This window comes from Plectropomus leopardus, chromosome 16 (genome assembly GCF_026936395.1).
Source record: "Plectropomus leopardus strain MGB_pleo_1.0 chromosome 16, ASM2693639v1, whole genome shotgun sequence".
In the NCBI taxonomy this organism is placed as follows: Eukaryota; Metazoa; Chordata; class Actinopteri; order Perciformes; family Serranidae; genus Plectropomus; species Plectropomus leopardus.
In genome coordinates, this window is record NC_142191.1 from 26214776 (window position 1) to 26242710 (window position 27935).

Genomic DNA, 27935 nt, shown 5'->3' on the forward strand with positions numbered 1-27935 from the left:
GTTTTATGAGCTGCAGGTGCTGCATGAAATGAAATAACAAAATGATTACTTGGATGTTTCTAAAAAAGACAATAACTGACTACAGTGAATGGACTCAGTCTTCCTTCGGCCTCAGTTGGCATGGTAACCAAGCTGAAGTCTGAGAAAGGGCCTTGTGCTTGAACCGTTACACAGCATTAACATCCCTCTAATTGGAGCTACTTGGTGTGCGGATGTATTTTGTTTTAACCATGATAAGCTGTCCACTGAGCAGTTGTTTCAATTATCAACTGCACTCCCAGGCTCACACAGAATTGCAACTTAGAGAGCTGTTAATTAAAAACTTCAGTGACTCAACATTCACTTCATCAACTCTGACATTTCAGGAATTTAGAAAATCATTTAGCATAAACATCTATTTCCAATTCTTTATTGAAAAATTAAGAGCCCTAATCTACCTTCACACAGTTTAAACTCCCCCTCCACATTTTTGTCTAATGTTTACATCCCCCAAATTTTGGACCTTGACTATACGGAGTTGTGCAAAATTTGTCACAAGAAAGGTGTTTTCGCATTCCTTTACTAAAGGTGGCAATGTCTGGGCACATCTCTAAAATCTGAGGGTCAAACGACAATGGGGACGCTAGATGAGTTACGTCATTAAAATGAAAGCCAATCAGGAAACACATATTGCTCGGGGAACAGACTTCACCACAACACCAGCAATGAAACCTGAAACTTCCAGTGCAGAGTGGACTTGTTAGCATTAGCAAAGCAAAGGTTTGAAAGCAAATGTTGTAGAGTGGGAAGTTTTTGGATGTAAATCAGAACTTGTAGCTTCCTTTCACTAACCTATCTACCAAAATCACAATCGTAGCTGATATTATTTAATGTTTCTCAAACATTAACGCTGTGTCAGCCACTGACAGTTAGCCTACAAGCTAACAAAACAACAAATATAAGAGGATAACTACACTTACCATTCTGATTCGTTTGCTAGTAGCTGATTTTGGTGAACAAATGACTACTTATCTTAGTGTGACTGAGGTTCAAACATTTATGAATCTCTCTGATGTTTCTGTTAACGTTAGCCGTTTATTTGGTACAGCCTATGGTTAGTCATCTTGATGCACACTGCTCTGTCACCAGTCAAACTAGTGCTAGCAATGCTGCAGAAAGCAAAAAGCGAAACCAAAGCATTGGTGGGCAGAGGCCACATCCAGAATTTCTCAGTAAGGAAGATAGCGTAGATCTGCCTCCAGCCCCGTTTCAGATTTTTTTAACTATAGAGTGCTTCAGGTATGTTTTTCTGTAGGCCAACCAGGAAGTTAGCTTCACCCTGGTTGTCAAAAAGCCTTATGGATTTTTCCATTAGATTTTTTAATATTGTAGAAAATAAGCTCTGTGATAAACAAACGTTTATGATGCTTACACGTTTTATTCAGCAATATAATTCTCACAAATTAACAGCTCTTTCAGGATGAAGCCTAAATGCAATTGTTAGAAGTTAAAAATGATAAGCTATAAACAAAATTCACTGTGGTCTCAATGCCATCACTACGAGGCTGTAAAGCCATATTCAGCGGGGCTCAATGACACATAAAAGTTTAAAAGTTCAAGAGGGGGGCATTTACCGAGATATTTTATATTATAAAACAAAACCTGAAAGTCTCTTAAGCTTGTGTTAACCACGGGCCTTATTCCAGGCATCTAACAAAAAACCCAATCAAGAAAAAGAAACCATAGGCGCTAATTCATTTCTGGGTTTTATGACTCATTCCTGGGTTTCTCTATTACATGGGAGAACCATGTTAAACAAAATATAAGCGTTACAGGCCTAACATTTTACATACCTTAAAACGTATTGGAGGGGGGGTCCATATTTTGAGCCAACTTAAACCACAACCAAAGCAAAGCTAGCTTTGTATAAGATCTATTGACCTAAGCCTGAATGTCTTTTACTCTCCATCATTGCCTACAAAAACTAGCCAAACATCATCATCCCATTGGAGTACTGTTGGTGAATCTTAATGCTCTTTTCAGGGTCGCCAACAACTCCTGAGAAAAATATCTGTCTCTTTAGCTGCTAAATGCTCCACTATGTTCACCAGCTGGTCTCAAACTGTGTCTGTTTGCTGTTTGCTGCTAAGCAGATGGTGTACAGTGACTTCTTATGTTTGTGAAGTAAATCTTATTTGTACCTGAACTTCTCCTTCCATGATTCCCAGCAGGTGCAGCAGGTCCGTCTTTGACAGATCCAGCACTGCTGCTGTCTTCCTGCTCACAGGAGATTTCTGAGATTTCTTCACTGACCCCGCCGTCCTACCGTCCTTCTCCTCCCGCTGGACCTTCATCTTCCTCTTTGTGAGCTCTGGTGTGTTCTCCTCTTCCTGCTTGATGAAACCTTTAGTGGGCTGGATGTGTCCGTCATCTGGACCCTCCATGGTGCAGTTCCTAGATCGCATTTTCTACCTGTAAGCACAAACAAAATAGATGCCAACTGATGAATCAGTGATCCTAGAAAAGCGTATATTTTTAAGGTGTAATACATATTAAACTGTATCTATACCTTCACAAGAAGCCTCTGGTTTTAGTTTTTAGTGGTGTGCTCCTAAATACAGTTTAAATCATCCTAACCCAGTGTCCATACTTAACCATTTCTCTTCTTTGCTTGATTTTTCAGCAACATTAATACAACACTTTCTGGCAGCCCAGTCTCAACATTTTGACAGTTCTTGAATTAGCCACAGGAGCACATCAGCAGGTGCTGATAGCTTGGCTTTGGCATGATGATCTTATTTATCATACTGTAGTTTCAACTTCTGCACGATGGTTTCCATTGAATACTAACATTATCTTGTACCAGGAGCTGCCTGGAGAAAAAAAATACTACTACTTATGATAATAAGATTTGAACATGTGTGGCAGTTATATAAAACAGAGTCGTAATTAGTGGGTAAAACATAAAAAAAACACCAGCATGATTCTTCCACCACTAGTTGGTTGTCAGTACTTTACACCTCAGCTTAATTTATATTGGTGAACACAAACAAATGATGATGAAATCGACAGCTGGGCGGCTGTTATCGTTGGGGGTTGCAGTTGTGATGGGGTCCTGACAAAGGAACAAGTTATTGGATCTAAACGAGGCCAAAGTTCCTCGTGGCTGCAGGTCTGGATGAAAGCAGGCTGTGACTCAACCAGAGAGAATCCTGGCAGTGAAGTGGTAGCAACCACGTTACCTTGGCCTGTTATTAATAGTTGTTTCAGGGGAGAAGCCAAGATCTCCCATGCGTCAGAACCACAGGTCTGTCTTCATTCTGACTGTCAGCCTGATAAACCAGGAGCGTGACTGGGAGAGTCACTGGGAGAACAGCCATAATAATACACTGAGTTTTTGTTAGTTTGTTTGTTCCTGTACGTGGAATGCCTGCATTTGTCTTGTTGCTGTGAGGATGGACTGATGGATCACCAGAGACCACGATGGAAATAAGTCCTGGACCTTGTCATGTTTTCCTTGACAGTGTTTTATATTTTTGTATTATCATTACTGTATTTGGTTTTGTCAAATAAACTAAATTACACTAAAAGATCTTTTCAAATTTGTTGGATTTGAATAACAAATCATGAGATACTGCTATAAACGAGTGAGATATGATTGAGTGATTTCTGCTTCCCAAGTTCTCACATCAGTAAACTAGAATTATCGCCGTGCCCTTGTATGCCTCCACGAACCAGTGAAGTTTACATTCATGTCAGTCCAGACTCATATGGAGTAATGCCAGCTGACAATGATTCAAATATGGATGTTGCTGCAAAGAAGCTATTTTCCTAAACATGGATGCTTTGCACACATCTACACCTCCACCTTTGACCACTACAATCTAAAAATTTCAACCTTGACTTAAAATAGACATTTATGTCCAATTTGATAAAAATTCCCTCAATGCACTCAAGATATTGCGTTCACAAGAATGGGAAGGACAAGGTCACAGTAACCTTGACCTTTGACCACCAAAGTCTAATGGGACGGACTGACGTAAAATATAATGCCTTCGGTCACGGCCATCGCCGGAACAGAGGTATAAAAAAGCTTTTTGCCATCTTACGTTTAGAAAAAGTTCAACGTTTCAAGCTTTGTTTGGCTTTTTAACATGTTCAGATGAAGAGGTGATTGGTGTGTATAAAGTCCACACTGAAGACATTGCTTTTAGGAAGGTGGGAGAATTTGATGTAAAAATAATATAAGATATTACTGTCAGATGCTGCTCTGCCTCTCTCCTGCTGCTGTGGGATTTTTTTCCACTTACTCCACCCCAGCCTCTCTCTCAACCGGCCACACCCCCCCCATCAGTCTCATCACCTCCACCTGGTGCTCCCCTCCCAGCAGCTCTTCATCTCCAACCACAAGTTTTGCCCATGTACTTCCTGGTTCTTGTCTGCCTGTAGCTGTGCGGCGTGCTACTCAGTTTCTGCTCCGTTGTTTATTGTTCTGATGTTACATCGACTTCGCGCCTGTCCTCGTTGATCCCACAGGCTCCCTGCTGTAAGTGTCTCTGCAACTTACCTGATACATCCACCTGCCAGTATGCCCCAAGTTCATAATTTCCCCACTTGAACTCTGAACTATCACCCGTGAGTGAGCTCACCCCAGTTGCTCTACGAACTTTGCTCGACCCTTGAACCCTGCTCCACCCCAGAATTGATAACTGTCCCTACTTACCTGCGACCTGATTATACTCACCTTTCCTCCATTAAACCTGCCAAAACATTAAATAAAGGTCATTACCAACTACTCACCTGCTCTGGAGTGCTGCATTTGGGTCCTACCACACCGGTTACAATTACAATAAAAAAAATAATAATAATAATAAAAAAAAAAACACTGAGTTGAGTTGGAATATTTATTTTTGTTTAGTAATATGCTAAATTCTGACATCACTTTTTCAGTACTTGTAAAGTTTTTTTTTCTTCAAAGAACCTAAAAAATGTATTTTCATTCAGAAGATTAATGCTATGCTTCAAGGTTTTAGAATATTGTGGTTACATCATCGACCTGTTGGATAAGCTAAAATGACATTTACATTTTGTTGAAATATAGCATATCTATGATCTCTGAGGACCTTCTTTCTGCAACTAAAAAAGGTGAGTAAACAGTGAGTAAAAGGTCTGTAAATAGAGATGGTTTGTTTACAGGTTTTGTAGAAGTTCTCATGCATGCTGCCAAGTGTTGCATCAAAAGGTTCTGGAGGTCTCAATTGAACTGAGTCTTCACATGCCAGCGCGGTGTCGTATCGAGTCCCAGATAAGCAAACTGATCCGTGTAAACAGTTTACCTTCACAAGACAGGAACTCTGATTCATGGAGTCATTTCACAGAGTGACCTTATCGTTGTTACACCAAGATGACGAAGAACAGTCAAGCACTGATGAAAGATTCCACTTTGAGGGTTTGACCGTTACTAAAGCAGTCCACTCTGCTGGTACAGAGACACCCTGTAAGACCTACATGAAGTCCTAGAAATGTATTGAATTTGTATGAATGAATTTACAACTTGGTTATTTCAAGCTTCTTTGTAATTGTTGTCTATGGAGGGCCCCAGGGATTTTTCTGTAGACCCGCCTGGAAGCTAACCTCGCCCTGGTGCCATCATCATAAGGCCTATGGGATTTTTCCATTAACTTTTGGATCATTGCAGAAAATAAGATCTGTGGTAAACGAATATTTATGATACTTGCACATCTTGCTCAGCAAGATAATCCTCACAAATGAACACCACTTTTAGGATCTCTGAAGCCTAAATGCAGTTGCCAGAAATAAAAAGCTATTGCCAGGCTATAATGAACCACACGACGATCGTGTCGCCACTACTAGGCTGCAAAGCCATGTTTGGTACAGCATGATGACAATTTGTTGTCTCATTTAAGCCTCTTGTTAGCTACCATCTTTTAAGACACATAGATGCTTAAGAGTTCTTGTGAGGGATATTTACTAATGTATTTTATGTGGTAGAACTTGAGCTTAAGTTTCTTAAGCTTGTGTTTAACCACAGACCTTAACCACAACACCCATTTACTTTGAGACAGGGTGCTAAAATGCTTTTGCCAAAAGTATATTATCTATTGGTCTGGGTCTGCTGAATGCTGTAGGACTCAGTGATACTTTAGACATCAGTGTGCTTCGAACATTTTGTCTTCAGCTTATCCCTTTCCTGTTTCAGCATGACAGTGCCGCCTGTGCACCAATTCAGGTCCATCAATAAAGTTTTCCCAGTTTGGTTTGAAAAGGGCGGATTGGCCTGATCTTCACTGAATCTAACATCTTTGGGATGAACTAGAAAACCGATTGTTAGCCAAACCTTAACACCAGCATCAGTGTTAGACCTTGCTAATGCTCTTTTGGCAAATTGCTTGCAGCCAGGCTTTTGGAACGAGATGGTAAATACTTACAATGCCCCTGTGTCGACATGCTTTTGTCCACATATGTGACCGACTCATGATTATAATGTAGTCTACTAATGTAGTCTCTCTAAGCTTTTGATAATAAGGGCTGTAAATATGCAATGGCTAACTACAGTCTAACGTGTATTTTGAGGCTTTAAACGATTAGTTTACAGTATAATGTTGGCAACCATTGTGGTGAAAGATGGCTTAAAAACACATCAAACTCCTATGGAACAAATGTAAATAAACCATAAATATAACCCACCAAATAAATTGTACATTGCATATTTCGTCCTCCCTAGGGGGAGATATTTATGGAGATGTGATGAGGCTAAACTGGTCTCTGATTTACGCTTGAGACCGGATAAAACCTCAGACAGCTGTGGCCCGTGGTCGACACACGAGACCTACAGTGGATAAGCAGGCAGAGGAGGTATGTTGGCAGTGGTTAGAAAGCTCCTCCACTCATGGGAAGGTCACAGGTTTGACTCTAGAATCAACAAGTGTCTCCAAAGTAGGCCCATGTGTGTCCTGATGAAATGTCGTTGGGAGGCACATGACTGGATGTTTTCCAATCAATTTGAGATTTATAAAAAGCTTTATTAGTCATATTTTTAGCCATGCTAGCTCTGGGGATAGCAAGCCTGTTGCTCAGTCAGTTTGTCAGTCCAACAATTTGTCCTTGGGTGTAATTTGTCCAGACACTCATGGTTCCCAAAGGATGAATCCTAATGATTTTTGTGATCTAACATTTCATTAGCATAAAATGTCAAAATTTGCTTGCAGAATACCTCATTTTCATCACAAAATTATATTCTATTCTATACATTGATCTATACATTGCTGGACAATAATGTACATTATACTACATTATTACCTTTCTCTTTGCATGACCTCACTATGCAGTAGAATTATTCAAATCTTTCACTTTGGCAAAAGTAGTAATACCACTAAGGTAAAAATAATCTGTTGCAAGTAAAAGTCCTGCATTCAGGAACTTAAATTCAAGGACATAAGTTTCTGCATTAAAATACACTTGAAGTACGAAAAGTAAATACGATATTGGCTTCCAAAATGTAGTGGAATAGACGTACAAATAGCATTAATAAGAAGTACTCAAGTAAAGTACATGTACATCAAAACTAGTACAGCACCCAAGTGCAAATAAATGTACCAAACTTTACTGTATTTCACCATAATTACAACCTCACAGCACAGCCAGTTGCACCCCCAAAAATGCCACCCCTACTGCCTCCCCCTTGCGAAAATAACTGGAGGCCAATGATATTCTTTGAGAGGCTGTGGCCTGCTCTTTTTTTTTTTTTAATAGATTGTTTTTTGGATTTGATAGGACAGCTTAAGTATGAAAGGGGGAGAGAGAGGGGCTGACATGCAGCAAAGGGCCAAGGCGGCAAGGGCATAGCCTCAGTACATGGGGCGCCCATTCCACCAGCTGAGCCACTGGTTGCCCCAATGGCTTGTTCTTTTTTAAAGTAAGCACAAAGGTAAAGGTTTCTTTTGAATCTAAACAACCTTGGGCACCCATTAGTTCCATTAGTACCATCCATATAGCTTGTTGGGAAGGGAGCTAATTAACACCCCAAAGCTAGGCTCAATTTTTGTGAGGAAACAACTGGCATGGCCATTTTCAAAGGGGTCCCTTGAACTCTTACCTCAAGATATCCAAATGAAAATGGATTCCATGGGTAACCACGAGTTTCTCCTAAAACTAAGAAGGCTTGTTAAATGTTTTTTCCCCCACAATCAATGAAGTTGTTCAAATTTAAGCCGTATATTTGTCTTTTTAAGGAAAAGGACAACCAGCCTATTTAAAGACCAATGGGACGCCTAACATGACAGAAAGGCAGGATTGTCATGGAACTCAATGAGCCTGTTTAAACCTGGTATTAGCATGTGCTTCGGTGATCCAAACGCACGTAGACAGCCAAGACACATCGCCATTCATACCTGTCCCTGTCATGCGTCTCCAGGTGGCCACTTTTGATCAGATTTCATCCACACTTTTGCAAGCTACTCTGTAGCCTGCTTGCTACTCGTGTTTGTTGTTGTGTCAGTATAGCTGGAAATATTGCTGTCAGCAAAAAACCAACACATATACTTCCATACAGCAAAACGATAGATGGTCATGCAATACTTCATCATACTACAGATTTAATGGGTTATTTACAGAGCATTAGCATGCTGTCACTAAAACAACCACCTCGTCTTGCACAGATGATGTTGTACTTGCTGGACGCACATCAGGATGGCGTTTGTGTTTATACTACAAAAAATATGTGGAAACGTTACCTGGTGGCTGTTTATACCTATATTTAGCGCTAACCAGTTGTGATGAGATCACCCGAGACACATGTTGATGCCAGGTCTATATAGCATGAAAATGTTACCTGTATCGATATTGGTCTATGCACGTCAGATAATTAGCAATCTTAACTGTAAAACAAGAAACCGAAGTATATCAGTATATACCTTAACTCTTTGTTTTCAATAGGTGTATATACAAAAGCATAACCAAATTCCTGAAGTTGAGTTATGGCTTTGGGTTTTGGTGTGCCCCATCTGGTCACTCCATAATAAGTTTTGGGGGCACCACTGAGCGCAGCTAGCATGACTGTAAACTCTCTTGATTAGACCCCCACTTGGCTGCTCACAATCACAGTCGGTATGACATGATATGAATGCAAAAGAACAGTAATGCTGACACACAGTGTTGTGTTTTGCTATCATTAACATCATATTATTACAAACCAACACAAATAGTTTTAGGGCGCTGTCGATCATCCATTTTACAGCCCATTACTGGTATGTATCATCTGTCCTTTGCCTGTATTTGTGAGCTGGACCCTGTGCAGGAGACGCAGCTGTTTGTTTGGTGAAATTTTAAAAGGGGTATTTTTAGGGTCTCCCCACTTGTGTTGCACAGAGTCCAACAAGGGGGAACTCCAGTGCTATCACTTTATGATCCATCAGCAATCCCATAGATGCCTGAACCTTCATTTTGCTTCACAGCTGCCGCTCTCTCGCTCCTCCACAACAAGTCTTGTTGTAAACAAACAGTCGCTGCCTGTTGATCGTGATAGCTTACAACACCTCAACAGTTGTGAACTAAACGGTTATGTGCGGTCGATCCCATCACCAGCACTGCACCAAACATCCACTGGGTCATGTTTCTCTGTATTTGTTTCAGCTCGTATTGTGATGATATATTAGTGTTCTCTGTTAAATATAGATCATGCCAGTATGTCTGGCCTTGGTCGTCTAATTGTTTTGTATTTTTTAAATTACATGTCACTCCCTGTTCATTATCTCATCATTAATCACATTTATTGCACTGCAAAAGTTAGTATTAGTGACATAAACAAGGAAAAAGTGGGGCTTTTACTTTTCATGACTCTTTTGACTTCCAAGGGGTAACTCATAACGGCCATATTTGGTGGTAGGTGAGTAAGATGTTTATGAAAAATTCACATCAACACACAACTCAAGATGTTTGACTTCAGAGTTTTCAACTTAAAGTAAAATACTGTAGCAATATAGCACTCTGTCCTTCAAATTTGGGTGTAGGCCCTAATAACCTTGAATGTAAAATTCTAGCTGAAATTTAAGCTTTTTTTTTGTTGCATTTTCAGGCACTTCTACATTATCTAATGCCAAGTCCAATACAACTATAACTATTTGGGTGTTTTTAGAAGTTGGAAAGTATGTAATTATAGGTTATGTTGTGTAAAAACAATGTTGTTTATTAGCTGTAATTATAGTGAACGAATAAATAGAATTTACTATTATGGTGAACTTGGCTTCCTTTTTAATAATGTTAAGGTTTTCTTGAAGTTTTTCAAACATTGGTTGCTTTGCCAAAGTAGACCGCTGGCTTAAACTGGTTCAAATTGTTGAAATTACTGAAATAAATGCAATTGCATTTAATTTTTTCTTGCTTCACCAACAAGCAACATTTACATGCTTTGAAATTAAAGTCAGCATGAATTACTTTTCTGTTTAAACATAAATGAGAAAATAACAACATATTCAGACATCTTGCATCTTATGTAAAAAAAGTCAATGCTTTTACAGTTTTAAAATAGGCTTAATGAAAAAACCAGCCAATAAAACTTGGTTTTTAACAATAATATCCTCTTGTCCTTGCGCTCCAATAAGACATCTTCTCATAATCTTTTAGTGTCATTTTAAGTAACTTATTATCAACTATTCTGCTATTGTCTAGAAACTAGAAATACATCACTCTTTTGTCTCTTATTTTCTTTTACTTTACTTGTAACTATATGTTTGTTTAGCAATCTTGATCTCTCATTTCACATCAGGTTTCACTTTGGTTTTGGATTTTTTTTTTTCTGTTTGCATGAAAATTTAAAACTGAACCTAACCAACTGTCTCTCTCTTGCTAACTGATATCCATGTGGTTTTTAAATTTTAATGATCCTGTCTTGCATTATGTCCCATCCAAACTTCCTCTTTCTTGACAAAATACATTAAAGAATAGAGATATGCTTAAGAGTTAGTAATGTAAAGGTAGCAGGCTTTATGATTAGAAACTGTGCTTAGCTTGGTTAATATTACAGTCTTAGATGGCTTTAATGTAATTGTGCAGAGTTCCTTATGGTCTGCTTTGTAAGTGATGGCAGCTGTCCAGATTCACTCGCTCAATTTTGTAGTTCTTCAAACTTCATGCTTTTTATGTGCAATATGATTTAGGCATGTAGATTGAAATATGACTATATAAGGGAACGACCAGCTTCATGAGGAGGTTTAAAGAAGTCTGGCCTGTCGCTGTAACTCACCATAAGGGGGAAAGTAATGCAGTCAGTCATCTGTGCTGCATGAGGGCTTCAGGCCTTCAGTAGATGAAAAATAACTTTACAGCTGAGCCAAAACAAATATACCCCTGTCATTAATCCACTGTTTAATATTTCAGTCAAATATGGATGATGATTTGTTGGATCTGTCTGAGAGAGATTCAATCATAGATTTCTTCATTCCCCAAATGCCTCTGACTTTTCGCTCACTGCTTTTAAGTCCTTATTTTACCTCAGACAACACATCTGCAGGAGATTCATTCCAGCAAAATCTCTGTATTCATTTCTTTTTAAGTAAAAATCATACCACTGCTATCAGTACTAAATTACCTAGCTTCTCTGTAGTACATCGGCTGCATAATGATGCATTTATGAAACTGCAGTAGGATAAATAAAAGATAACAATTCGTCTTACCTCACAAAAGCAGATATTTTCTGTAAATCTGTGTGCAAGATTTACAAATAGAAGTAAGCAAAGAAAACTTAAGTTGAGTGGGCTCATTTCATCTTGTGTTATTAGGAAATCCAGGGGGTAAAAATATCTGCAAATTACTCAAAAATAAGCTGAAACGCTTCAAGTGCATGGCAAAAACTGAAGGTGAGATGAATGTTTGGATCAACTCAGAGCTTCTTTAATCTGAATTTTAGCAGTTGGACAGTAAAACGACATGGTCAAGTGGTTTTAAAATAAATTAATCTAACTGGACCTGTAAAAGTGAGGGGACAAAAATTGGATTTGGAAAAGTGCAGGGGACATTAAGTTTTTATGATCACCGTCCTGTACCTTGACTTTTCTCCAAAATGCAATTGTTTATCTCTGTCATTGCTGTTTTAACCAGTTTATTGTCCACACAAGACTTTGAAAAACTTTAGTTGCATCTGAAATGTCATAGTACGCATTACATACCCAGTATGTGTACTAGTGTTCAGTATATTGTTCTGTACAAAAACAGTATCTTTTCTGAGGCACTGAACTGCAGTTACCATGTCACTTCCTGTAATACTGTAATATCCCACTGGAATTAGTATGCCATTCATGTACTACTTATTTTATACCATGGTGTCAGACATAGGAAAAAAATCTCCCATGCTGTTTTAGCCAACTTAAAAGCATATCTGTAAGAAATTTAGGACGCAGCTTTTGACTGTCTGACTGACACATTCCAAAACCATGACCATCCAAAATCAGCTCCTCCCACTTTGCAAGTATACAGCAGTACTATAGTATTAGTATAAGTATAGCATAGATGTTATGCGACTGATATTACAACACATCTGTTCCTTTCTGCACTCATTTTAATTGCAATTTCAACTCCTTTTAATTGTTTACACTTCAACTCATTAAGCTTATCGTCTGCTTATTTCATTATTTCTTAACCCCCTTTTTAGCGAATGTCTACAAAGCTACCAGAACTCAAACACAGTAAGAAGAGATAGTTTTAAAGGGAAACCTCCACCAGCCACCAGCCAAAGGTTTGTCTGCTCTGTGAGCTCAGCTGGCAGGAAGCCACTGACTGTTTGGAGGTTTATTTCCATCCATCTGAGCTTGTAAAACGGTGTGAGTGGTGAAAGAAATCTGGGAGGTAACAGCCACTGCAGCCATTGGATGAAAAAACGTAGTTTCCAACTTTCCAACAGTCTCTGGGATTGTTAGCTACAGCACATTATGTTCAGTCTCTTTGAAGAGGAAAGCTGCACGACTGCTGAGCGGTTCGGGTTCACAAGTAGGTCAAACTGCCTTTTAAAGAGTCAGAATTCAGTGTATTCACAACAAGGAAATTAGATTAAATTAAATTAAATTATCTTGTTTTAAATTTGAGAGTTATGATTGTAATCTGGAATTCTTCCCCTAGTCGCTCTGGACCGTGCAGGCCACAGTTCTCTTTTATTACTGTAAATCTTCTTTAAACAACATTACCATGGCAAGATAGCAATCAAACTGTCACTGTTACACCTTGATGCTAAAAAGGTCCAGAAAGTACTCTGATTGAAAAAAAATGTAATCCATAATTCCTCAACAACTGGCAAACTCTGCTGAAGATCATGAGAAATGATTGAAAGGTCCAGACAGCTACAAAATGAGGCCTTGTGGTGAAAATATTTTGCCAACTGCAAGATCTTTTGGTGTTATTTCATATTTTACAAGATGCCACATGAATCTGCAGATTATCATCACAAGAAAATGAGTCACCTTAGTTGGTTTAATTTATAATTATCACAAAATAAATATAAATATCACCAAAAAAGCAGCTCAAATGTTTGACATTAAAATAAAAAAAGAGGAATATTTGACTGTCCCCAACAAACATTTATTAGATTCATATGATGATTTTGATCAATTGATCTTCATCAGGGAAACTCCCTTTTTGCATTTTATCATAAAAAAAAAGCTAAGACGTGTCAAAAAGTTTTGCAATGATGTCATACCTACCTAAATGGAAATTGTGACCTCAGTAGCCCCGTGCTTTGTGCTGCTTTATACTCCGTTATCTCAAGGTCACCGCTTAATTATCTCATCATCTGCACATACCAAAGTAATTGTTTGCGCCTGTGTTTCACAAAGTTTGTCCCACTGCTGCTCTCATAATGAGAGTCTGACAGTGAAGCCAAAAAGCAGATAAACTGAAACTAGAACTGGCCAAAACAGCTAACAACTGATTGATTTTTCTTATCTTATAATAATGGGGTCATTAAGCCATGAGATCATAAAATCTAATATCTGATATTTTAACAAGATTAAAACAGAAAAATAAATACATCAGCTAAAACTGTCTTTCACACTCTTTATCCTGTGACCAGCCTTCAGAAACACAAATGACAGAATTTAAAAAGAAATTTACAGATAAACTAAAAACTGTCTTTGTTACATTTTCAAAGACACATGACCACCTAGCACCAAAGCCCTGTTAGACTGTACATGGCATCATGCTAACATGATGTTTACCATATAAACCCTCTAAGGTAAGCATGTAAGCAATAAGTCGTAGCGGAAGTACTGGAAAATTTAAGGTTTGATCTGATGATGGAGCGAGAGAAAAAGTCAAATAGACCCTTTTAGGGCTGACACCATGATGGCGTCATGGTATTGGCTGGAGGCAAAAAACAGGAAAACTAGAGTGATACACTGGTTTCTTACCTCACGCAGGAAACCGCCACCACTTTAAAATGTTATCTTATTGTGTTGTTGGGTGCCAGAAAAGAAGAAGTAATGGTTCAAAAGTGAAAAATTATTGGATACCAATCACCACTGCCCATCCACAAAAACAAAGACAATTATGGTTAAATGTGATGTGTTAAGTGTGAACGAAAGGACTGGATGGAGGCGATTCTCAAAACCTTAGTCTGTAAATAATTTTTTTGGCTTTTGGGGGAGCTATCATGTTGTCCATACAGTCTATGATCAAAACAGACACATGTATCACTTGAATGGTTTCCTCCATTTTGTTTTGCTAACGAAGCTAATGTTGGCTAATGTGCTAAAAAGTTAGCCGTACACAGAAATCCAGTATTCTTCTGAATACTTCCCCAATTCCTGATTTGGTGTACATAATAACACTCACACACAGAACATTATTCATCCCTATAACATTAAGTATTTTTTGCCTTACCTGATATGAAGTGTTGCCATTGGCTAGGCAGAACTTTGCACGGCATGACATAAAACTCAATAGCTGAATCATGATATTTCAAGTCCTGTACATGGCCGTTTAAGACAGAGTAATAGGCATCTAACGACTTATACAGTCTCGGTTTGTCTTGTCTATACACACTTGGTTTTTCTATTAGCTAAGTGTAAATGTGTGGCCATTCCACCCTCAGCAATCCTGTCAAATCACTGAATCATTGATCAACAGTGAGAGCACAGGGGTCTGCCAGTCAGGTCCCTTTGGTCAGTATAAACTTATTCAAATAACACTCGTGGTGTCGGAGAGTGTGTGACCTGATATATTCAGAAAGACTGGTATCAATTTTCCCCATTCTCGAAAACAAGCCTTTTAACACTTAATATCTAGCTAGCTAACCTCTGTGGAGAACTGTTTTCCTTACAGGGTTGCCAAAGTCTCATGCTGTTGGGCTCTGTCTCGCGCTCTCACAACATAGAGTCAAATCTCACGCCAAAACACTGCAACAGTGTAAGTGTTGTCATGTAATGCAGTGAACGAATCTGAGTCTAGAATACAGTGTTTGACAACCGACCGGTGTTTCATTATAGCGGATCAAACAGCTGATGGTCCAACAGCAGTGAAGAGAGAGACAGACAAACAGAGCAGAGCTTCTCCTCACAGCACCAAAGTGTCTGAATGAACAAACAGACAAATGTTCAGCAGGGGAGAGTGACTTCTTTAGACTTCTACAGACTATTTTATTTTAGTGATACATTTATTCAGACTTTGGATGGAATTTTATGGAAACATCAGGAGACATCGTTCCGTGTCTCTTCAGCCGCTCATGCTGAGCTCTCATTATTATTACCAGGGGCAGATGTAGGGATTTGGGGGCCTGAGGCCACATGCATATTGCCCTATTTTCAACCTTTCTGTAATTGGAAATGTTGGCAGGCTATTTGCAGCTATAGAAGAAGTAGGTTTACTCAAAACGTTTTACAAAGTAAAACCATTAATAGCACACAGCAAAAGTAAATAAAAAAATTACAGCCTAAATTTACTCGAAGTTTGTTTAAGATAGAGCTTTTCATTCTTATGTAATGCTGGATGGTTTAATAAATAACTATGCGTTATATGTTTATTACAGTGCAACATACCATGGTCAAATGAAACTGTACATGTCCCCCTTTTTTATTTTTGATATAAGAATGTTGGATAATTTAATGATATATTCATCGCCAAACTGAGGATTCTCCCGCATTTTCATTTCTGAAATCTGATGATTATCTTATACTCAAGTACAGTACTTGACTATATGTAGCTTTATTTACATTTCACCTTTAACCAAAAACTGTTTAAAACTGTTTAATGTGTAATAATAGCAGTTGTTAAGTATCCAGTTTCCACTTAATACTGTAATTACCAACAACTACCAATATTTTCAATTCACAATAATTGATCATTATTCTGGCCAGTAAAAAAAAGTTTTTGAAATAAACCACACATTTAAATTTTTAAATGATAAGAACACGAACTTCAAATTAAAAATAATATGCTAGACTGCATTAAATACATTACAACAGAGCTTTTTTATAAAACAAACAAACACTGGCCTCCAGCTAAGACTCGCCCACCTAAAAATGTCATAATGTTTACTGACAGTAAAAGGGTCTGTAGGATTCATCCTCCGGGGACCAGGAATGTCATCCCCATTACCATGCTGCCTGCACTGGTAGAACAATGAAAAGTTGACATGCTTGACTTAAAATGGTTTCACATCTGTAGAGATATTCCTCACATCTCCAACTACATCTAACTAGAACTTGAGTCCAGACAATCTCTCTGACCCAGCATGATGAGGTCACAAGCTGTTTAGACTTATGGTGAACTCAGACAACACAATGAGTCTTTGCACAGGTGTCCACTTTGCATTTTCTTCACTTTGACACCCCTGGTGACACAAGTGCATATACACATTTACCTGCACAGTCCATAATATGGCAACAAAAAGAACATCTTCTTTACCAGGTTGCATGTGAAGACTTACAGTGTTGTAAGAAACCAGAAGAGTTTTTCCTGCATTATCGTTTCATTCTGGCTTATGATTCTGTGGAAAACCACTCGACATTGCAGGCTGAAATACAGTGTACAGTGCTTGACTAATATCAGTCTATCAAGCACCCCGTGCTCTAAATAGTGACACTTACAGTCGAGGCTTGAATGTCACTACAGGCTCACATTACCATCTTTAGCACGTCATAGAGACATCCAAAATAGAACAATTATAATCGGCACTGGTCAGTAAAGGCCTGCAGCACGTGCGGAGAACACGTCAGTAAAACTGTTTCTATACTGAGATTAAAGACGGAACATTTTAATATACCTGCAAAGTTCACCAGTAAGAGGTGAAGGTGACTTGGGCCTTCAGACATACTCCAGTCCGAGTCCTGCCTGACAACACTCCTTAGCTGTTCTGAAGTCACTATAACCAACGGTCTCTCTTAATGCTTAATTTTACACCCAACTTAGCTTTTCCTATTGTAGTGTTCTCAGCTCTGAAACTGAAAATGTGATTTCTTCTTGTACATTTTTGTAAAATAAACGTAGAAGCTACCATTGCCAGTAAATCCTTTTTTTGTCTCTAAAATCCCAAATTGCTCAATACTAATAACCATCAGTGCAATGTAAAATGTAAAATGTGTTGTGGCTGTTTGTTCACATTTTAATTCACATTTTTGTTCACATTTTAGGGCAGAGGGATGTCGTACACTGTAAAGCCCTCTGAGGCAAACCATGTTTTGTGATAATGGGCTATATAAATAAAACTGACTTGACTTGACTTAACCTCAAGCGAAATTGTTTACTGACTCATTTTTGAAAAAAAAATTACAAAAAAATGCACTATTTCAATTTTTTTTTTTTTTTACAAATACAGTAAAACCTATTCTTTCAATAGTACATGTGTTTATTCCCAATCTATCCAACATAGGTTTTGGTAAATACACTTTCTTGAAAATGTATCTCTTTAACTTACTGCAAGATTATGACTCTTTGCACATTTTAGACAGCTGGAAAGAGTGTGGATAGTTGGAAACTTTCAAACATCCGTTGAGATAAAATGAAACACTAGCAGCTAGTAAGATTTCTGCACTATAGCTACCTTATTAAAAATTACATGATACAATTTTATATACAGAATTAACTGACTGCAGCAACCCTGCCATCATTACCTGTCACCTTATATGGAGGTCTTAAGGCTCCACAGATGAGTGAGCAGCAGAGCCATTAAGAGGCTGCCACAAAAATAGAAATCATGTATGCAGCCCAGTTTGATGTAAAACCAGGCATGAAAACAGGGTCAGAGGTTTGGTCTTAATGCAGCAAAGCTGTTTCAGGAAGCTGATTACTTGTATTTACAACTCCTGCAGAAAAGTTTAGAAAAAGAGGAAGATATTTAGCTGTCTCTTTTGATGTTTCATCATGAGTTTTTTTTAGAAGCACTAAAATAGAATTGGAAATTATTTTCACAACATTTTTTTCGGTAGGCTATTGGAGCACATGTCACAAAGACAACTGAAAAGCCAGCCCTGTCTTCCAGAAATTACATTTGATATCGGTATTATTTTCTAAGAGCAAATATGTAAGACCAAAATGTAGATAAATGAATGTAGCGCTTGCAACACATTCAGTGACAATAACATGTTTATTTTTTGTTCCTGCAATTTACACTTATAGTAACTAAAACATAAATGATTAATATTTTTTGGATTGTAATTAGGCAACTCAGGGTATTTGGTTATGATTAGTGAAAGATCATAGTTTTGGTTTAGGGTTCTGTAAATGACGAATAGCAGCATTAATATAGCACTAAACAACTATTTGTTTTGTAAAGATACAGGGGAGTAATGGCACCCTGAGCAGAGAATACTAACACTACATCTCTGTGTGTTTTAATCCCAGCTTCTCTGTTTTTTGTTGTGGTAGATGGTCCAGCTGCATGTGCATGTGAGTCCCTGTGTGTGTATCTCACTGGCTAGCTAATCAACATCACTCTGCACTGCGCTCATACGCCGATTACGGGTCATTGGGTCAGAACTGTTAGCACTGTCTGTGCTGTTTGCACAATTAGCTGCTAGCCAGCTCAGCCACCTCTGTGTATAGAGCTGAGTGCAAACAACTGCTGCTCAGACTCTGAATCATAGTGATGCTCTGAATAATCTAAGGACAGAAAAAGTCAAATGTGATACTGACAGTGTCATTTTTTTTCTCTTAATTTTAACCAAAATATGATTATTCCTTAAACATTTGTAGACATAACCCAGGCAGTAATTTAAATTGTCCTTCAAAACATATTTGGCAACATTTAGAAGTATATAAACATAACTTTTAGGTCGACAGGGTTGGGCAAAGAAACCTCAAAAGCTCCGGTGTGGAATTAAGTTGGGTTTTTTAAATGATCTCAATAGTTGAGGGAGATGGTGATTTACATACCTTTAACAGCTCAGATCCTTTCAGTCAGTATAGGTATTTTAATCTTTATTTCTATATACTTAAGGTAATACATTTACATTTGCACTGACAGTGTTTGGCAGACACTTTCGTTCAGTAACACACCGCAGTTTTATATTCAAGATTGCGATGAAATGTCTATCAGCATGCAGACATTTGGCAGCAAACGGATAATTAATCATTCTGTTGAAGCAGAGATAGTTATTGTATTTTTGCTTTTTTTAATAGAGTTTGCTTAAATTAAGATTGTAGATTGATGGAATTTCCTGAGCTAAGAGACAGTGTCCCATCATTATACCTCAAATGAGCTATGGCGGAGTGAGACACTCTTTTATGTTGCACCCAACATAAAATTCTTGCCTCGGGCGATTTTAATTAGAAAATACATTCCCCAGACCACGTCAGTCATCGGGGGAAACTCGTGGGCTGAAACAAGGCAACTTTTTATCCTCCCAGCGGTTTGTGCAAGAGCTGTAATCAGCAGTGACCAGTCCAGAAAGCTGACATCACTCCCAACATGCAGTCGACCAGCAGCCAAGTCTCACATGCCTTTCAAATGGAATGAGCATGAAGTCACTTCCCTCATAAACTCTGGGAGTAAAGAGACGGGGGTGAGCAGAGAGAGAGTGGGCAGGATATCATGAGAGTAACAGAGGCTTTGACCGCTGCTCTTTTCACGTCATTTTTACGTTTTTACAAGCCATTTAGCTCCCGGGTACAGATGAATCTCAAGTGGCTTTTGGTCAGCCTACCAGCAATTCAGCTTTTCACTGACTTGAGAAATGACTCATGAGAGGGGAATAACCTCGGACCATCCCATAAGTGACCTCAGAGGAGACTCAGAGACCATCACACTAACCAGTAAAGAGAAAGATGAATTGATAATCAATACATGGGATCTCGTATCTCACAAAGCAAGTTAATAAATGAATGCTGAGCATGAATTTGAACATGAGAACAAAAAAATGGAAGTAACCTGATAGAAACTTAATTTCCACACTTTTTGATTATTGCAGAATGACATACATGCAAGAGTTAGACAGCACATGCATGTTGTGTGCAAACATGCATTATTTTAAGAAGAGAACATGAGAATTTTTTGAGAATGAAAACCAAATTCAGTAAAATAAAAGTGGGTTTTTGACTGTTTTGACTGTCTTTGTGTTCGCTGCAGAGACATGGATAGTCTAGCTTAGCAAAAACACTGGCACCGCTGCAGGTTCAGCCCAGTTTCCAGAATAAAATGTTGGCATTGTATGCTTCTGCAAATGGATATGTTAGATTTGTACAGTTCAAATGTATGGCATTGTTTACATTATATCAATCTAAGCTGAGTTTCTCATGAGGAGGAGGGGATGACAGATGGTGTGACCAACATATTCTCATCCCAAGTTGTCACATATTGCAGCTTTGCAGTGGACTTCCGCGTCTAAATGCTACATTTTAAGTATCTTTCTGCATCCGCTCTGCTGCTACTGTGACGTCAGCACAAGCACATGGTGGGAAGACGCTGCATGTGGCAATGTTTAGGCAACAACTGCACATGGCAATCAACGCTGAAATGTCAACAAATGCACATCTTGCCACAGATGGTTGGGTTTAGGGGGAAGAGGCACATGGTAAGGTGTAAAAAAGGCGGAAAGCAAACACTCCCCAGACCGCCTAGCCTGTTCTCTTTCTGAACTTGTAAAATAGTGCCGCTAAGAATGAGCAAAGGCAAAAATGATTGTATGGCAGTTGGTTATAGAGACAAATACAATACAATTCATACCAGCTGCTATGTTGCAACGTTTGACAGGAATTAATTGTCACCCGCACACGGGGGACTCATTAAACTGAAATTATGTTGTCAAAGTACAGTAGCTAATATACTAATGTGCCAATTTGGGGAGCAAATGCAATATTACTGGTGTCTTTCTGGAGACTGGATCAGACTTATAAATTGTGGTCAGAACTTTTCAGGAACAGCAACATTTGGAACAATTGAACTCGGGACAAATGTACGGCATGACTGGGCTTTAATATGACAGGAAATAAAACAACTATATTTACCAAAGAGGCATGGTTTACAACGCCAAAGTTGTAAAGGTCTTCCCATGGTTTCAGAGCTGAGCTAAGAGGACCACATCTTTGCCAGCGTAATCCATCATGATGTTATCAGTTGTTTGCCCTTTTCGGAACAGAAAACTGTACCCAAACAAACTCAGTGCTCCTCTCTGCTCCCTGTTATGCTGTCATGGAAACAGCAGACCCTGTTATGAAACCAAACAAGAGGGCAGACGCCATTGAACGTCCCCCTGGTAAACCTCCCACAGAGATTACAGAGCTGAATTGGCAGAATGATCTCACGGCTTTCGTCTTATCAGCTGGCCTTGGGCTGCCAGTGGAAAACACAATGTTACGAACTGAAGCGGGAGTTTGATGAAGGAGGAGATGATGAAGTAAAGGCAAAGGTCACGGGAGAAAATTCTAATTGCCTCAGTTGAAAGTTATAATCTGCAACATTTTAATACGACACCAAAGTGCCAGCTTGTTTCTTAAATGCAGGTAGCGTGATGAAAATGATGTGAATCATTTTCTATGGCCTTCACAGTCACAAGATTTCCCATAACATTCTCATCCCAGGTTGTCAAATATTGCTGCTTTGCAGTGGACTTCCACACCTACGAATTACATTTTAGGTATCCTTCTGTGTCTGCTATTTATGTTTGGGATGCTGCTTCCATGATGTCAACACAAGCACATGGTGGGATTACGCTGCACATGGTTATGTTTAGGCAACAACAGCACATGGCAACCAACAGCGCCACATCAACAAATGCATATGCTGGCACGGATGGTTAGGTTTTTGGCAATAAAGTCACGGATGGTTAGGTTTAGGGGAGTATCATCCAGACATGAAAGGTGGCTTTTGGCATTGTTAGTTTGGAATGAGAACGGGCTGGATTTCCACCTAGTTGATCACCTGAGATTCTGAAGCCGCAGGTAAGAGTGATCAGTGGTCATCATTTGCATGAACCTAACATGTGAAGTGAAGCTGATATTTTGACCTTTTAAACATCTCTGAAGGATCTGTCGCAACTGGTGAAAAAATCTCAGATCTGGATCATCACCAGAACCTAATCAGTGGTCTGTTGGCCCAGAGCACATTTGTCCAAAACATTTTACGGGAACCTGTTGATAAATTTGAGCTTGATATGTCTGCTGACAGACAGGTTAGACAAACAACCGAACACCCTGACTTTTTTTTTTTTTGGGGGGGGGGGGGGGTGTTCCAATTTCAAATGAAAATAAAATATCTTTGTCTAAATGAACTATGCAGATTTTGGCTTAAGTTTATTCTGTTGGAAGATAATCTTGTCCTTCACATATCTGCCTCAGAAAAAGGATTCAAAACGAACTTGTAATGAAAACAGTGGAAAAAAAGCTATTAATGGAGAGAGATGTCCCACGAGATCTGGGCAGGGCAAAGCATGCTGGGTATGATAACACAGAGGAGGTCGAGCCAAAGAGCCCCCGTGTTTACTGTTTGGATTAAACGTAGATCAAATGGGGCACATTTTCCACATTTAACTAGAAGAGGAAAACAGTAGCCCTTTCATCTGCAGAGTGGACAGACTGTGCTGAAATTGTCACAGGTTTGATTCTTCGAGCAGACATCAGTGCTCTTATTGAGCGAAACACTCAACTACAGCAGAATCACTCTGCAATTTGAAGATCTTTAAAGTCACTCTGCAAAAGAAAAAAATCTATAATCTGCATCTTTTCTCTAACACCAGCCAAATCCCAAAGATTTTTAAACAAGATCGTTAAGGTTAAGTGTGTAAGATTTGGGTGGATTTAGTGGCGTGAAGATCGCAGGTTGCAACTAGACAAGATTTCTCCTGGTTAGAATTCCTTCAGTATTCATTGCTCAAGTAGTTTTATCTGAAGCACATGCAGTTTCATGTTACAAATCAGTGTTTCTCAGCTGCTGCTCAGCATGTCGGAGATGAGCGGCTCATCCACCACATGCTAATGTGTTCTGTGCTCACTATTTTTACTCTGATAACTTAAGATTCAGATGTTCAGGAGGTTTTCACCGGGAGACCGACTTATCCGCAGAGGTCTCTTCCTCTCCTAAACAAACGGACTTCAGGGTTTTAAACCAGCAAAAATACTGACCATTGCAATTCCAAGTTAAAATCAGTGGCTCTCTGACGCTGTTTTTTGTAGATGGGCTTCTAAGTGTGATGGCGGATGCAAAAACGTGACAGGCCCGATCTGGAGCCAGTGTTTGGTTTGTCCATTCTGCAATATGGCGGTTGAGGATGTGCTTCCTATATATGGCTTATAAGGTTAAAAAAAACCACAATGATTCTTACTTTCAAAGTGATTATACACTAAAGAAAGACAAACCTAATATATTATATTCAATTTCTGCCAATTTATCCCCCTAAATCCTACACCCTGGACCTTCAAAACTAGAACTGATGATGGTGCCACAGATGAAGTCAGCCACTTAATCATAGATTTTATATTCCTGTAAAAATGTTAATGTTGTTATATGACATATTTTTTAGGTTTCGAAATTATTCAAGTTTTTACAACAGCTTTTGTATATTTTGAATGGTGTATAGTAGTAGACTAAACTAAGGTTATGTTAATATTTGCATTACTTATGATACTATTTCTGAAAATGTAGGCTAAGTTATGTACCACAGCTATGGTGCTGTCAGCCTATCCTCTTTTGTCATTAAGTCTGTGTAGGTGTGGATCGATAAAAGTTTTTGACCATGCTTTATCGTGTAGGAATGCGTTTTATCGTTTAATGTAAGGAAGGAAAAAGACATCAAGCCAGTAGTGAACCAGATGTGATTACGGAAAGACTTCACATGCTGTATTTTTCTGTACTTTGCTGCAGTCCAAAATGAACCACGTTAAAGTTGTTGCCTGCCCCACATGAGTACTTGGATTCTACTTAATGGAGCAGGAACACGAGTCAAAACGGATACACCTTGCAGACTAAGTAGCCAAGGAACTATGGTATGCTGAAACGGCCACTATATCAGGGGTTCACCAAAGTTAAATATAATTCATCCCGAGGGGAACACGAACATCTGAGACAGTCTTACCAGGCAGGACAACAACATTAGTTATCTTTTTACATCTTTGTGTTTCTACGCTGAGCTGCAGTAGGACAGTTACAAAAAAAAACACATTTTATACAAACATTTTCAGTAACTTCAGAAGATCCCCACTTGATTGAACCCAAACTGCAATGTTTCCTTATACCTAACTGAGTTGTTTTTGGTTCTCAACTCAACCAAACTTTTACCATAATTTTGTCATAAAACTGATTTATTTTTATGAACAAAGTGATTTGTAATGGTTTTAGAAGACACAGATTAAGATGTGGTCCTGCTGATAGTGACATCCATTTGTCGTTTTCCAGAAGTCTCTATTAGTTTACGTGGATCTGTGTCGTGCCCGCTGCATCCTCTCCTCACTGTTTTCTGCAGCTACATATCACTAAAAGCTGCTCGTCCCCCCGGACAGAACAGAGCTTAAGTACTCTGGTAAAACATCTATTAAATTAAAGCTGTCTAATGTACTGCTTCCTGAAACAAGCATTTACTGGGCTGTGAATGAAGGGAGTCATAACTCACTGAGTCACTGTGTGAGCGCCTCACAGCCGCTCCATTCATGAGTCAGTCTGAACAACGCACACACTCAACATGAACTTTCTTTCCACTAAGTCACAGTCCTCAATCCAAACACTTCTTGTCCTAAACTCTTTTATTAACTACACTTTATGTTCACTTCATACCATGTTTTATGGACATTTAGTTAAAACAGTCAGTTGTGTTTCTCCATATTGTAATTCTGCTTCTACTGCTTCTGTCTGCTCTGCTTATACAACATCTATTGTATCCTCTTTTACCTAGTTGGAGGTTTTTTTTTTAAGGTTTTCCTGAATAGAGAGTCAGTGGTTAGTGGATGTCATGTATATTACAGAGTTACAGAAGCCTTCTGTGTCAAACTTTGATTTTGGGATTTCTGTATTAACTTCATGGGATAAGAATAACAAGAATATTTTTAAAGATTTTGGCGTGATTGATTACCCTGTTTCTTCCACTATCTGTGCATTGTGGATGAATTACGTAGTAATACATTTGTAAAACAATTAAGCTCTGATATAGTTGACCCTTTGAAACCTGAGCACAATTTCATCTCCAAAACATGAAAACAAGGCAAAGAGCAACTTCACAACAAAGAACTACAAATAAGAAAAAAAAGTATTAAAAATAGGGCATACAAAAATATAAAAAGCAGAAAATATTTTAAAAAGTAAGTAAATTTAAAAAAGGAAATGAAATGAGAGTGTTTTTTGATAATCTTCTAACGATTCTCTCTTGCTCTCAGTCTTTAATCTAATTTTCGGGTAATTTTCTTGTCACCTTTAACTCATTCTTACATTTTGAGGGACATAAATTGACAAGTTTCTTGTTGCCTTTTTTCCTATATTTTCTAAAAGAAATCAAACCAATTTGCTCACATTGAAAAGGTTTAAATGCTTGTAAAGGGCATCTGAATGCAGGAAAAATGATGTTGATCCAGGTTTCATAGGGCCAAATAAACTTAAATAATAAAGTCCTTCAAACTAGATTTTAAATTTGGGCACCTCATGTTGCATCCTGAAGATGAGGCCTCAAGATAATGTAAAGTAATCATCCAGGTGTCACTCGAAGTTAATACTGTCTCTGAGTTTGTATTTAGTTTCACTGAATGAGTATGTCATAAAGTAGGGCATTTGTTCATGGCAGGATTACTGAATGGGCCTAGCAGGCACAAGCCCAGGGGCCCAAAGTGTTAGGGGGGGCCACCTTCACCTGCATAATGTCACTCAAATTAAAACAAACTGAAGCGATTCAAAACGAGTAAAACAAGACACAAAATTACCTAAAAGACACACAAAATAAGTACAAACGGGGCTAAACAACCACAAAGAGATCAAAAATGATTATAAAAAAAAAAGACGCAAAATTTCATTAGAGACACAAAATTTCCCAAAACTATGCAAAACAAACAAAGAGACACAAAACCACTAAAAGATGCATAAAGAGTATAAAGAGATGCAAAACAAAATAAAAGGAATCTACCAACTATAAAGTGTGTCTCTTGCTTTTATGTAGAAGAGGTGGGGGTTCTTTTGCATGTCTGTGCCCAGGGAGCCATCGTTTCATAATCCACCCCTGCATTTGTTTACTCAGTATATTAGTATATTAAAATTTACTCTGTTAATGGAGCAGATATGTTACTGCAGGTTAATTTTAAATTTTAAACTCAAACTTCTCAACAATTTATGATGCAGTGAATGCTGTCTTCACGTCCAGATAAAATGCTGCTTTCACATTAACGTGGCAGTAAAAATGATCCAATATTATAATACCTATAATAATAATAGTATTTTTGTCATTTTATCAGTACTTATACTGTTGATGCTACAAGCACATGTTGCTGATCATAAAAAAAGACTAAACTGATACTGACTTTTTTTGACCAAAGCTACAAAAGTCTGAAAAACACATGTAACTTAATCAGCTAAATTTTGTTAACTGACAAATCATCTCAGCACTGATATCCTTATCAAATAATATTCATTTGATTTTTAATTATATTTAAGTATAGTAATAAGCATTTACTTTTCGGTATAATTTATTGTTAACATTTCTCAGAATTTTTAATAATGGTTTAAAATATTCCTATCTATTATTTTTTTTGTTAAGATTACAAATATAGTATTTGATTTTTGGTTATATATTATCAGAAGTGATGATTTTCTTCCACCAACTGAGTAAACTTTCCTAATATATTAATTAAACTTAATTATGTGTCAAAGTTAAAGCAAACACCTGTTGGTGATGACGTCACTTTGTCTTACCTGGTCTCAGAACGTCAGCTGTTCAATCCCAAAAATGACTCCAGTCCTCTGTGATGAGTTCACTGACAGCTCTCACAACATCACTGTGTTCATCTGTCCTGAGTTTCTTCTTCTACTCTTTTTCCTCTTCTCTTGCCAACGTTGGAGTCACAGTAGCAGAGCGGTGTGAAGCTTCGTCCTCTCCAAGTTTGGTCTGTGAGCTCAAAGGGTGAGAGAGGAAGAATTCGAACTGAGGAGAGAGAGAGAGAGAGAGAGAGAGATTTTCTTTTAGCTTCAATAAAATCAGTTCTTCTTTCTTCAGCCTGTTTGTTTCTGGTCAAGAGTGAGCGTCTGCTCTATATTTAACGTGTGCTCTCAGTTTGTGTTAGCAGCTGAACTGACTGACTGAGGCTTTAACAAACCCCCAACAGCTGAGCTACAGTATCAGCCCATCCAGCAGCCTGGCTACTCCTCCTCCCGCTCACAGCCAGGGGCTTGGCTTGGCTCAGCTCGGCTCCGCTCAGCTCAGCTTGTGTTGCTTTGATGAGGTTTACATTAGCGGTGTTATGTTTAGCAAGTAGTTATGTTTTCTATTTCTCAAAGCCACAAACTTTAAATTCTAGCTCAGTTTCCAAAGTTGCCAAAGATACCAATTATGTCAAGC

The 27935-nt window shown here is 38.4% G+C and overlaps 1 protein-coding gene across 4 annotated transcripts in view; it reads right to left on the bottom strand.

Annotated features, from left to right (window-relative positions):
* Positions 1–27692, bottom strand: part of filip1b (filamin A interacting protein 1b) — a 48878-nt gene extending 21186 nt beyond the window's left edge. For 2 of the 4 annotated variants that reach the window (XM_042503133.2, XM_088089124.1), the window contains exons 1-2: positions 27293–27691; positions 2181–2451 (exon numbers count right to left, since the gene is read on the bottom strand). In XM_042503133.2, coding sequence (XP_042359067.1) covers positions 2181–2444 — 264 coding nt within the window. In that variant the 5' untranslated portion in view covers positions 2445–2451; positions 27293–27691. Of the gene's footprint in view, positions 1–2180; positions 2452–27292 lie in introns of all 4 variants that reach the window. The other 2 variants (XM_042503132.2, XM_042503131.2) reach the window with 2 other exon arrangements.
* Positions 27693–27935: the final 243 nt, after the last annotated feature.